The sequence below is a fragment of the Mus pahari genome, chromosome 10 (genome assembly GCF_900095145.1).
Source record: "Mus pahari chromosome 10, PAHARI_EIJ_v1.1, whole genome shotgun sequence".
In the NCBI taxonomy this organism is placed as follows: Eukaryota; Metazoa; Chordata; class Mammalia; order Rodentia; family Muridae; genus Mus; species Mus pahari.
Window position 1 is genome coordinate 112,281,201 of NC_034599.1, and position 12,662 is coordinate 112,293,862.

Genomic DNA, 12,662 nt, shown 5'->3' on the forward strand with positions numbered 1-12,662 from the left:
CCCCTTGATCACTAATTGAGAAAAGACCTTACAGCTGGATCTCGTGGAGGCATTTTCTCAACTAAAGCTCCTTTCTCTGTGATAACTCCAGCTGTGTCAAGTTGACACAAAACTAGCCAGTACACCCCCCCCATAGCCCAGGGGGCCAGGTCAGTGTCCTTCCTTAAGGGGCTGGAATAGCTGTCATTGCCATTAGTGATGTCTGGGCAGCAGGAGCCTAGCCGCTCGCTCAAGTCCTTCCAGGTTCACAAGGGTCTCTGCGAGGGTTGGCCAAAGCCACTCAAGCCAATTTGTAAGCCAAAGGCCAGATTACAGACTCTTTGACAAACAGTGAGGCAAAGTGGTTGAGGAAGACACCTGGCGTTGACTTCTGGCCTCCACATGTACCTGGGCACATGAAGATTCCTCCTTCCCCACACACATGTGCACAAACACACAACAAAGTGCAGAGGCCTGGACATGGTATGCACTGTTTTCAATCCCAGTGCTCAGGAGGCAACAGCATGTGGAGCTGAGAGTTCTAGGCCAGCCTGGTCTAAACAGTGCCCAGGACTACACAGTAAGATGTCTGTCTTAAAAGCAAAGGCCCAGGGCATGGCTTGCTGCTTAAAGTCTCTGCGCTCTGGAGGCGGAAGCAGGAACATGGTGTGCTTTCAGTTAGCCTGGTTACATACCAAATCTTAGTCTGGCTTGAGCTATGTGGTAGGACCTTGTCTTTTAAAAGGTCTAGAGTCAGCCTGGAGACTGTAGCCCTTCTCTAGGGTCTTCCTGTCTCATCGATGGCGCCTTGTGCTTTAGGCTGCGGTGGTTGGATGGGAGGCATCAGAAGATGTGAGGAAAGAGAGCAGAATCTGGAAGGTTCTGAATGATCTCTCTTCTGTGTCCCTCCCAGGTGCTTGCAGATGTTTTTGGGGCCCCCGTATACGTCATAGACACCACCAGTTCAGCCTGCGTCGGCTCTGCGTACCGAGCTTTTCATGGTAGGTCAAGGAACAACGGAGCAGGACTGTCTCACAGGTGTTTACACACCACTGGGCTGAGAAGCGTAGAAAGGGGAGAGGGTGAATTCCCTGTTGAAGGACACCACAGTCTCAGGACTGTTAGCATCATTTTTATCCCAGCAAGAATGAACTCCTACCCTTTGTCTTGTATGCTCTAGTTAAAGTGGAGAAAGGGAGGCAGGATTCAAATGAGATGATGTCTGTCCAAGTCAAACTCTAAAGACAGACCAAAAGAGCCACAGGGCATGCTTAAGGGCAGCCTAGTTGTAGGTCTGTACAGTCAGGGGAGAGGAAGACAGTGAATAGAGTCCCAAATAGCAAGAAATTGAGACCGTTGTGAAGGCCTCGGAACCAAGAAGTCCAGAACCATGGACAGCTCCGCAGAGGCCCCGACTGACTCTGGGCTGTTTCCCTGGAACTTCAGACATTACTAGAAGACAAAGACAGAGTTAGTTAGGGGATAAGGCTAGTCTCCTCAGTTAAGCTGCTTTACCCTGTGACCTGTCCCTAGGGAATTCCTGGCTCTCAACTGCATCAGGGTCTCCACCCTTTCACCTCAGGGTTCATTCTTTCCCTGTGAACTCACTCCTCAGCACACCCACTTAAACTTGGTATTTCTTTCAACACGGAAAATGAAGGGTGGAGCTCTATCCTCTTAATAATGACTCTTTACCTCCATTCCTGTTTCCCCTCCAACTTCTGCAACTTCATGTAGCAAGATCATTGGGGATTTTACTTCCAGATTTTTATTTCTTACCCCAGTGCTGGGACCTGAACCCAGCGCCTTGTGCTTGTCTGTGCTTGGTAGACTGTATCATAAGCCTCTTTCTCTCTCCGTCTCTCTCTCTCTTTAATATACATTTTGTTTTGAGCTCTCACTGAGTTGTCCAGGTTGACTTGTAACTCATTCTGGATTCCAGGTGAGCCTTGAACGTCCCATTCTCTGATGTGTATAACAACAATGACAACAACAACAAAATCACCCCATTTTAAGTGCTTTTTTTTTTTAATAAGCAATTTTGCTATCAGTGACTTTTAGTAACTCTTTTGAACTGGGCAAGTCCAGTTTAAAAACCAGTTTTCTTGTGTGTGGTGCTGGGTGTGTGGTGCTGGGTAGGAGCAGTCTTGTGCAGGCTGAGGAGGAGCCTGCCGCTGAGCTGCCCTGCTTGGTTGACTTTGTCACCATAGCAGCATCTGACACACTCAATTAACACCCTCATGTGACATGCACAGATATGATGACCTTTCCCCTCTAGGCCTTGCAGGAGGGACAGGTGTGGCCTTTTCGGAGGTTGTGAAATCAGCACCACAGCCCAGCCTGGCTGCCACCCCCAACCCGGGAGCTTCCCAGGTGAGAAACCACTGGATCTTCTCTTAGCACTTGCCTCTCAGTCTGTCTTGGGCCTTTATTCTTTTCTTTAAAAGGTAACTTTTTCCTCTCTCATCTATATTAAACCTGCTGTACCTAACCAGAGGAAAATCTTACCTCACTCACTCTCCCACCCCCAACACACACACACACACACACACACACACACACACATACACACACACACACTCCACTCCACACACAACCCACAGCACTTGGGCTTTGAACCTAGGGTCTCACTCATGTGAAATATTCACTTGACTACAGAATTACATCCTTGTCATACAAAAGAAGCCAAGGGTGTTGGGAACTGAACCTAGGTCCTCTGCAAGAGTAATATGTGCTTTGTTTGTTTGTTTACATTTCAAATGTTATCCCCTTTCCTGGTTTCTTCTCCAGAAACCCTCTATCCCATCCTCTCTCCCCTTCTATGAGGGTGCTCACCTACCCACCCACCCACTCCAACCTCCCCACCCTGGCATTCCCCTACACTGGGGAATCGAGCCTTCCCAGAACCAAGAGACTCTCCTTCCATTGATGTCCCACAAGTCCATCCTCTGCTACATATGCAGCTGGAGCTATGGGTCCCTCCGTGTGTACTCTTTGGTTGGTGGTTTAGTCCCTGGAAGCTCTGGGGGATCTGGTTGGTTGATATTGTTCTTCCTATGGGGTTGCAAACCCCTTCAGCTCCTTCAATCCTTTCTCTAACTCCTCCATTGGGGACCCCGTGCTCAGTCCAGTGGTTGGCTGCGAGCATCCGTCTCTGTATTTGTTAGGCTCTGGCAGAGCCTCTCAGTTTTTAACCAATGCAAATCTCTCCAATGCCTCAATTTTTCAAATGTAAAAATATAAACAAAGTTATTCTTCCTTACTTCTTCCTTCCTTTCTTTCTTTGTTTTTTTGTTTGTTTTTGTTTTGCTTTGTTTTTTGTTTTGTTTTGTTTGTTTTTTCAAGACAAGGTTTGTCTGTGTAGCCCTGGCTGACCTAGAACTCACTGTATATACCAGGCTGGCCTCTGCCTCCTGAGTTCTGGGATTAAAGGCGTGTGCCACCAACACCCATCAAACAAAATTAATTTTAACAATTCATTTCATTTAATCTAATCTATCCAAAGTATCATCATTTTAACACATACTGCTTAGAGGAAATAGTGATGTCATAATTCTCATTGGTATTGCACAAGGTTTGTAAAATTTGGAATATGTATATATATGGTTATTTATTCATTTAAATTTTATTTATTTTATGGGTATGAGTGTTTTGTCTACATATAGGTTTATTCATCATCTATGTGCATGGTGCCTGAGGGGGCCAGAAGAGGGTATTGGATCCCCTGGAACTGGAGTTATAGACCATAATGAGTCACCATGTAGGTACTGGAACTCAAATGTGGTTCCTGTGGAAGGGTAGCCAGTGTTCTAAACCACTGGGCCATCTCTCCAGCTCCAGAATTCACATTTTTAAACTTGGAAGCTGCAAGCTGCTGTAAGAGACACTGCCCCTTCCTCATGATATATATTGCTCTTTCTGCCTGTCCAGGTCTATGCGGCCCTTCTCCCTCGATACGCTGCACTGGAACAGAGAATCTTGTCCATGGCTCAGAAGCCTCTGGAATGAATTCTTTGGTCCCAGACACCCTCCTGCCTCCCCAGTGGCACTAGTCCTTGTCCTTGGTCTGAACTCAGCTGTGCTCTGTGGAGCACTCCTGTCCTGTCCTGGACCACCCTGAAGTCACGACTCCTTGGAGACATGTGGGCTACATGTCCTGGGATGGAAAAGCAATTTCTCCTTTTCTGTCTTTCATTCAGGAAGACCCTGTAGGGTATGGCCACCAAAGACAATCATGTTCCCCTTTCAAAGGGACCAAACAGCAGAACAGGGAGAGACAGCCTTTTCCCTGACTCTGACCACTCCTCCTTCCTCACCTTCAGCTACCTCCCCCATCCTGGAACCACCCCCTCCATCCTTCCCTGCAAACCAGACTAAGGCACTTCTCTCCTGCCTGTGACCCTCCTGTCTCCTTAAGTGTCTTCCCAATGCTCTCTTCTGTCTGCCTGTCTCCTCCTTCATCTTCCCTCCCTATATGCACCTGGTGTAACTTCCCACTCAAGATGACCTTCATTGGCCTGGTGAATCTCCTTTCTTCCCCTTCCCCTGCTCTGCCCAGAGACTGCCTGACTGGGGTTTCCTGGGTGACCTAAACGGACATCTCCTAGGCTAAACACTTCCCGGTTCACATGATGACATAATCGTGTGTTTCAAGAAGTTTATAAATTCTGGCTTTCTTTTTCTTTTGTTTCTTTGGAGCCAAAGATGACCTTAAGCTTATGATCTTCCTGCAACCATCCCCCAAGTATGTGCCACCACACCTGGTTTATGCAATACCAGGGATCGAATCCATGCAGACACTGAGTCACACACCCAGCCTGGGTTTCCTTTTTACTTGGCATACTTTGTGTCTCTCACGTCTGCGCATCCTACTATGTTTGAGCTGTGTCCTCCCTCTCCACCCCTGTTCTACTTTTCCTGGTGCTCTCCCTCCCAGATCACCCCCAGAGTTTTCCTCTGCCACAAGGCTGGGCTGAACTCAGGACCACTGGATCTGACAGGTGGCAAGATGTTACAGACAGGTGTGAGAACAGGATCAGAGCAGTGACTGCTGGGAAATGAAAAGGACGGAGCACAGGTGGAAAGAGAGTTGTGTCTAAACATGAGGTCACTCAGAAAGCTCGGCATGTGAGGGGGGAGAAGCAACAAGCGGCCATCTTGCCCACAGCAAACCCACAGTGCAGAAGGAAATGGCCGTTGGGACGTTGCTTGTTACAGAGGGTTTACACTACCGACCAACTGCAAAGGCATCTGGGACCACAAAACAATTAACCAGGATGACAGTCCAACAGATCCTACAATAAGTCAGACAACTGTGGATGAAAAAGGCCACCATAAGTGACAACTTGAAGAGCAAATCCAAATGGAAACACAGCAAGCCTATGTGAGAAGACACTGATCCCTGAACGGAAGGATAGACGGACGTGACTGATCCAGAGACCTGTCAGGAAGTTCAGGGAGGCACCAGGAAAGAAGGGAGAAGAGTAGAGACAAGATCCCTGATGATATTTAGGACTTCCCAAAATAAACAAAATTTTGAAAACACCTAAAATCCACCTCTCCCTGCTTCCCCTTTGTCGGTGCAGGGGTTTGAACCTGTGACTTTGAAGATGCTGGGCCAACCCCCTCTTACTGAGATGTGCCACCAGCTTCAGGAACATGTTTCGAAAGAGTCTACCTTGTAATTTAGATGTGGTCTAGCAGTGTTTTGAGATTTGTATATCACTGACCTAACATCCAAAGGCTTAGACCATAAAACAAACTGAGGCAGTGTTGGGGTAGGGAGGGTGTTTGGTGGAGAGATGCCTCAGGGGTTAAAAATACTGGCTGTTCCTCCAGAGAACCTGAGTTCTGTTCCTAGCAGCCACACAACAGCTCACAACTGTCTGTAATTCCAGTCCCAGAGGGATCTGATAGCCTCTCTGTACTCCAAGTGATACACACACACAAGTAATCGCCATACATATTTTAAAAATATGGTTAAAATAAAGATAAAGTTTGAAGAAAACTCTAATGCAATATTCTAACATACACTGGGTAATAAATAACATTTTTTGAGGTGAAGGGAAAAGTGTAATTGTCAAGACCAAAAGATGCTATTGTCTTGCAAAAGAAGGTTCAGGCCAGGGGCTAGAGAGATGGCTCAGTGGTTAAGAGCACTGACTGCTCTTCCAAAGGTCCTGAGTTCAAATCCCAGCAACCACATGGTACCTCACACCCATCTGTAATGAAATCTGATGCCCTCTTCTGGTGTGTCTGAAGTCAGCTACAGTGTACTTAAGATATAATAAAAAAAAATTAAATTAAAATTTAATTAAATTTTAAAAATTTAATTAAATTTAATTTAAAAAAAAAAAAAAAGGTTCAGGCTAGTGTCAGATTTCTCCCCAGGAAGAAAGCAACAGGATGAGGAACAAACTTTCTCGTGATGCATCCTGGCAAGTGTGCAGTGTGTTCTGTGTTCACATCTAACCCAGCTTGTTTAAGTTTAGTCAACACGATTGGTCTTGAGTGGGATCAGGGAATGATTAGTGATGGGCAGGTGCAGGGCCGGAGCCTTTTAAACCTCTACTGCTTTTATTATTACTCCTGACTTTATAGAGGGCGAAAGCCACTCGGTGGTCCCATTCTTATCCACATTTCCCAGGAAACCTGGGATAACAGGGTTTCATGGACCCAGACTTTTTTTTTTTTTTTTTTTTGGTTTTTTCGAGACAGTGTTTCTCTGTATAGCCCTGGCTGTCCTGGAACTCACTTTGTAGACCAGGCTGGTCTCAAACTCAGAAATCCGCCTGCCTCTGCCTCCCGAGTGCTGGGAGGACCCAGACATTCTTATTAAGGCTTTGAAGCATCTTGGTAGGACCAAGGCCACATCAGACTCAACAAGACTAGGAAAGGTCACTGGGTATGCAGGCAGACACCCTGGAACATTATCAAAGAAAAATATAAGGACTAGTGAGGTGGCTCAGTGGGTAAAGGGGCTTGCTGCCAAGACTTAGGATCGGAGTTCCAACTCCAGAGTCAACATGGTGGAAGGAAAGAACCAAGCCCAGCAAGTTGTCCTTTAACCTTCACACTTGTGCTGTGGCAATGAGCATCTCCTCATCCCCATGTAAGCCAAGGACAAAAGTGTGCTCAGGTCTGTACCTAGCTAAGCAATCTAGTGTTCTAGTCACGCCTTAGCTCATGTAAGCCAAGGACAAAGGTGTGCTCAGGTCTGTACCTAGCTAAACTATCTAGTGTTCTAGTCACATCTTAGCTAATTTGCTCACTATTGCTTGCTGTGCTCCTAAAGACAACTGTCATCGTACCAGGAGAGGAAAGGAGACCCTGACATGGAAGAATGTCAAATGGCACTGCTTGGACAAAGTTTCTGCTAGCATAGGACAAAGGGGGATGTCTTCATTCGCTTTCTCTTGCTGTGAAGAACACCATGATCAAAGGCTACACAGCAGGAAGAAAGGGTTAATTTCACCTTCCCTTTCCAGGTCACATTCATCCCTGAGGGAGGGCAGGGCAGGAACTGAGCAAACACCATGGAGGCATGTTATTTACTGGCTCCATCACAGCGCCATCATGCTCAGCTGTGTTTCTTATTCAGCCCAGGCACATAGGCCTAGGAATGGTGCCACCCACAGTAGGCCTGTCCCTCCCACACCATCCATCAATCAAGGAGTTCTGTCACAGACATGGCCACAGGCCAATCTGATCTGGACAGTCCCTCAGTTGAGAGTGCCTCAGATGACTCTAGACTGTGACATATTGGCAGGAGGACTAGGACAGGAGGGGAGAAATGGGAAGTACAAAGAGCTCACTGTTGCATGTGCAATTTGGAGGAGTTGATAATATTTAAAATTGCAAAACAAGGGGCTGGAGAGATGGCTCAGTGGTTAAGAGCACTGACTGCTCTTCCAGAGGTCCTGAGTTTAATTCCCAGCAACCACATGGTGGCTCACAATCATCTGTAATAGGATCTGATGCCCTTTTCTGGTGTGTCTGAAGACAGCAACAATGTACTCATATATATAAAATAAATAAATAAATCTTTAAAAAAATTTGCAAAGCAAATACTTGAGGCTTAAGTACTAAAAAAAGGAGAACTGAGCAATAAAACTATTAAGTACTATGAAAGGCATTAGTGTTCAAAACAAACAAAAACTCTATGGGTGGGTGGGTGGAGGAGCACCCTCATAGAAGCAGGGGGAGGGAGGATGGGATAGAGTGTTTCTGGGAGGGAGGGAAACCAGGAAAGGGGGTAACATTTGAAATGTAAATAAAGAAAATATCCAATAAAAAACCCTGTATAATCAGTATAATGAAAAGTTTCTAAAAAGCTAGAACAATGCACATCTCAGCGCTATGGAGAGGTGTCAACAGGTAAAGGTGTTTGCAGCCTGAGTCCCACCCCTGGTGATCCATATGATAGGAGAGAACTGACTTTACAAGTTGTCCTAAGCCAGGCATGGTGGCGCACGTCTTTAATCCCAGCACTCAGGAGGCAGAGGCAGGTGGATTTCTGAGTTCGAGGCCAGCCTGGTCTACAAAGTGAGTTCCAGGACAGCCAGGGCTATACAGAGAAACCCTTTCTCAAAAACACCGAAAAAAAAAAAAAACCAAGTTGTCCTCTGATTGCCATACAGGTGCTGCCCTGGTACATGCATACCCTCATGTATACACAACAAATAAACCTTAACAAATGCAAATTGTCTTCAAAGAAAAGGCAAAAGATCATATAACCAGCAATACATGGTAACTGCAGCTTTGTGCACGCAGTAAGCAGAAAGCCTAGCATGAATCCAGTCAGTAAATGTGAGAGCCTCCATCCACCTACTCAAAGATTTTCCAAACAATGTACAAACCAATCCATTCCTGTGTTTAGAGGAGACACGCACAGAGTTGGTGGTTCAGAAAGACTGAAGAGAAGAATGGTCAGCAACAGTTTATACACAAATCTCACAGAAAGCAGAAACCACAACATCTGTCTCACTGTACAGAACTGAAGTAAGAGACACAAAGAAGGACCCCATAGTGTTAAGGGCTTCACTTCGCAATCATGATGTGTCAGCCACCAGGGTACAGGCTCAGCTATTTTGTCAGCTTGAAATAACATTCTGGAATCCTGCCTGGGCCAGAATTCTGTGTGCTGTCTTTCTTTCCCGATGGCTGTGTCCTGTAAAAGCACGTGGCATTTGTGCAACAGCAGCAGGGGAAACAGGCTGCTGGAAAGAACAGAGTTTTAACACACCACTATCCTCTTTAAGGCTAAAGAAGGCAAAACTATACGTAGATGGTTTCTAAAGTATACCTAAATATACATTGAATGTTCTACTTTGTGCGTGCACATGTTTGTGTATGTGCGTACATGTATGGATGGCTGTACATTTGTGTGGCTGGGTACATGTGTGGGTGGGTGCATGTGTGTGTGTGTGTGTATGCATGTGTGTATGCATGGGTACATGCACGTGTGGCTAGGTACATGAGTGTGTGAGTGCATGTGTGTGTGTATGGGTACATGTATGTGTGACTAGGTGCATGTGTGTGTGTGTGTGAGTTCATGTGTGTGTATGGGTACATGTATGTGTGACTGGGTACATGTGTGTGAGTGCATGTGTGTATGTATGGGTGCATGTATGTGTGTCTGGGTGCATGTATGTGTGAGTGTATATATGCATGGGTACATGTATGTAAGGCTAGCTACATGTGTGTGTGACTGGGTACATGTGTGTATACATGGGTACATGTATGTGTATGAGTGCATGTGTGTGTGAGTACATGTGTGTGAGTGCATGTGTGTGTGTGTGTGTGTGTGTGAGAGAGAGAGAGAGAGAGAGAGAGAGAGAGAGAGAGAGAGAGAGAGCGCGAGCATGTGGAGGTTGGAGCTCAGGACTAGCTTGGATGAATTTCTCAGGTGCCCATTACTTTTATCGGAGACAGGGACCGGCCAGTCAACTTCCAGGGATTCATCAGTCCCCACCTCCCATACGGCCATCACTGGTTTTTTTTTTTTTGTTTGTTTGTTTGTTTTTGGTTTTTCGAAACAGGGTTTCTCTGGGATTAAAAGGCATGGCCCGGCTTTTAATGTGGGACCTGAGACACAAACTCAGGGCTTTTGCTGTGAGGCAAGCATGTCACCAACTAAATTATCCACTTGCTCCCACCCCTGCACAAATATCCCACAGTGGAATAGAAATATGTCCATTCACATGCACTGTGATACAAATACATCTTTAAATTAAAAAAAATCCATATCCCCTCCAGATGTGATTAACAATGAAATCTGTGGCACATAATTAAAGCAATAAATGAAGATATCTCCTAGAATATGGATCACTGATTTCAATGAAAGAATAAACTGAAATTACTTGGAGTGACGGTATTTTTTCTTTTCTTAATCCCAGCACTTGGGAAGCAGAAGCAGCCAAATCTCTGCGCGTTCAAGGTCTACACAGTAAATCCCAGGTCGGCCAGTGTTACATGGTGAGACCCTATCTCAGAAAAGTCTTTCATTTATTTTGCATGTGAGTATGGATGCACATGTGCCACACACGGTGTGGTGCAGAGAGGGAAAGGCAGCATTCAGGAAGTGGTAGGTGGCTTTCACCTTGCTGGGGTAGGTACTTACTTCTGCAGCAGCCCACACACGTGTTTTGTTTTGTTTTGTTTTGCTTTTTAAAGCCTCATTGTGAAAGCCTTGAATCCAGATGTTTGTTTCTTTTCTGTTTTTAGAGATTTGTTATTTTAATTTTTGGCGAATGCGTGTTTTGCCTGTATGTGTCTGTGCACATGTGTGCATTGCCTACTGATGTCAGAAGAGGATGTTGGCTCCCTGGAATGGGAGTTAGAGACCTTGTGAATTGCTATGTGGGTGCTGGGAACCAAGGCCTGGTCCTCTGCAAGAGCACCTTGGTGCTGCCTCTCTGGTTCCAGTCTCTGTCTGTGCCTGTTTGCAGTGGGACTGAGGAAGGTCCATCCACACACACGTCACCAGCTGCTGGGACGCCTTGATGCTTTCCATAGGGTATTTCCTAACTGTCCAGGACTCTCTTGTCCCACGTAGCCCTTTCTTTCTTGTGTTTTTCTGTTATTTTGTACTGAAGCTGGCTCATGCAGCCTTTATTGCTTTGTCCCCTCTCCCTCTCCCTGCTCTCCCTCCCTGTTTGCTTGTATTTTGGAGAAAACTTTTATCACTTTGTCTTATACGAAATATACCAAGATTTCCTACATATTTTTCATGTAGTAGTTGCTTAATATTTTGATGTGGATATTTTCAAAGATTCAAACACCATGAAGCCAAACCACTACCTCGTCAGAATCTGATAGAAATGTTAAGAGACACATGTAATTTGTCATGGTTTTGTCCCTGGCTCTGCACTAGAAGAATATGAAAAACACCCACACACTTCTGTGTTAGCCTATGTCCCTGAGTTATTACAGTGACTGGAGTTTACTTGGTGAACCCTAATGGACATGTACTGAGAGTAAGAAATAAATTTTGTGGTTTTAAACCATTGAGGTTTGGGGATTTTTTCCATGAGCACAGAGTAACCTAACAATTCTCTCTCATTACAGTGTTATCTTCCTCCCCGATCCGATTCATTTAGCTGACCTCAAGGTTGTCACCATTAAATTAACAGAGGGGGTAGAAAGAAGACCTGTGGGGTCAAGGAAGGAACAAATAGAGCCAAGGAATGAAGCCCTCTGAGATCAATGCCTAAGAAGGAACAGATTCCTGGGAACTGGAGCTGGGGTGAAGCACACAGATAGTGTGCTTGCTCGGCATGTGTGAGACCCTGGTTTGAGCTCCAAGAATGCAAAAATAATAGATATTGGGGGAGCAGTATTCCTGAGAACACCCACAAGCTCTCCCCCTCCCCTAGTATCACATAGAGGATGATCACTCTGGACTGTGGAACTCAGTGACTCCCTTGCATGTGTTTAGAGCATACATGTGACTGTGCCTCTCAGTGGTTGAGGGAAGCTGGCCACATCTTTTCAGTTGTCACCAAGTAAAATTATAAAAGTTATGGAAACATTGGTAGTTTTCGTTGGGTTGAGGTGTAGCCCAGCAGGATTCAAACCCCAGAACTGTTCGCCGCTTCTGCGGTTTCTGGCATGACAGAAATACTAGCAAGCAGCTCTTTTGCCTTCTCCACAGTTTCATGGCAAGATTAATGCTTACCACAGGCTTGGCAACAGGTTTTTCATTCCTTATTGAGGCTACTTACAGGTGACATGCCTTCTCTTTGGTGTATCTGAGTTCCCGGCAGCATTACTTTCTGCATCAGAGCCATTATTGGGTGAAATGCAAATTCTTTGAGCACAGCACCATGATGCAATGACCACTGATCTGATAGCCAAGGTGGCCATTAAGATACCAATGGGGGAGAGCCAGGTGTGGTGGCGCACGCCTTTAATCCCAGCACTCGGGAGGCAGAGGCAGGCGCATTTCTGAGTTCAGTTCGAGGCCAGCCCGGTCTACAAAGTGAGTTCCAGGACAGCCAGGGCTACACAGAGAAACCCTGTCTCGAAAAAAACAAAACAAAACAAAACAGATATCAATGGGGGTTGGGGGAGGGACTAGAGAGATAGCTCGGTGATTAGGAATGCTTGCTTCTGGGGGCTGGAGAGATGGCTTAGCAGTTAAGAGCACTGACTGCTCTTCTGGAGGTCCTGAGTTCAAATCC

General features: G+C 45.8%; 1 protein-coding gene across 1 annotated transcript in view; it reads left to right on the forward strand.

Moving 5' to 3' along the window:
• The window catches only part of Xylb (xylulokinase), a 38,566-nt gene extending 32,405 nt beyond the window's left edge, over positions 1–6,161 (forward strand). Inside the window, exons 16-18 of the mRNA XM_021207845.2 lie at positions 893–980; positions 2,258–2,352; positions 3,910–6,161. Coding sequence (XP_021063504.1) covers positions 893–980; positions 2,258–2,352; positions 3,910–3,987 — 261 coding nt within the window. The 3' untranslated portion in view covers positions 3,988–6,161. The remainder of the gene's footprint in view (positions 1–892; positions 981–2,257; positions 2,353–3,909) is intronic.
• The last annotated feature ends 6,501 nt before the right edge of the window (positions 6,162–12,662 follow it).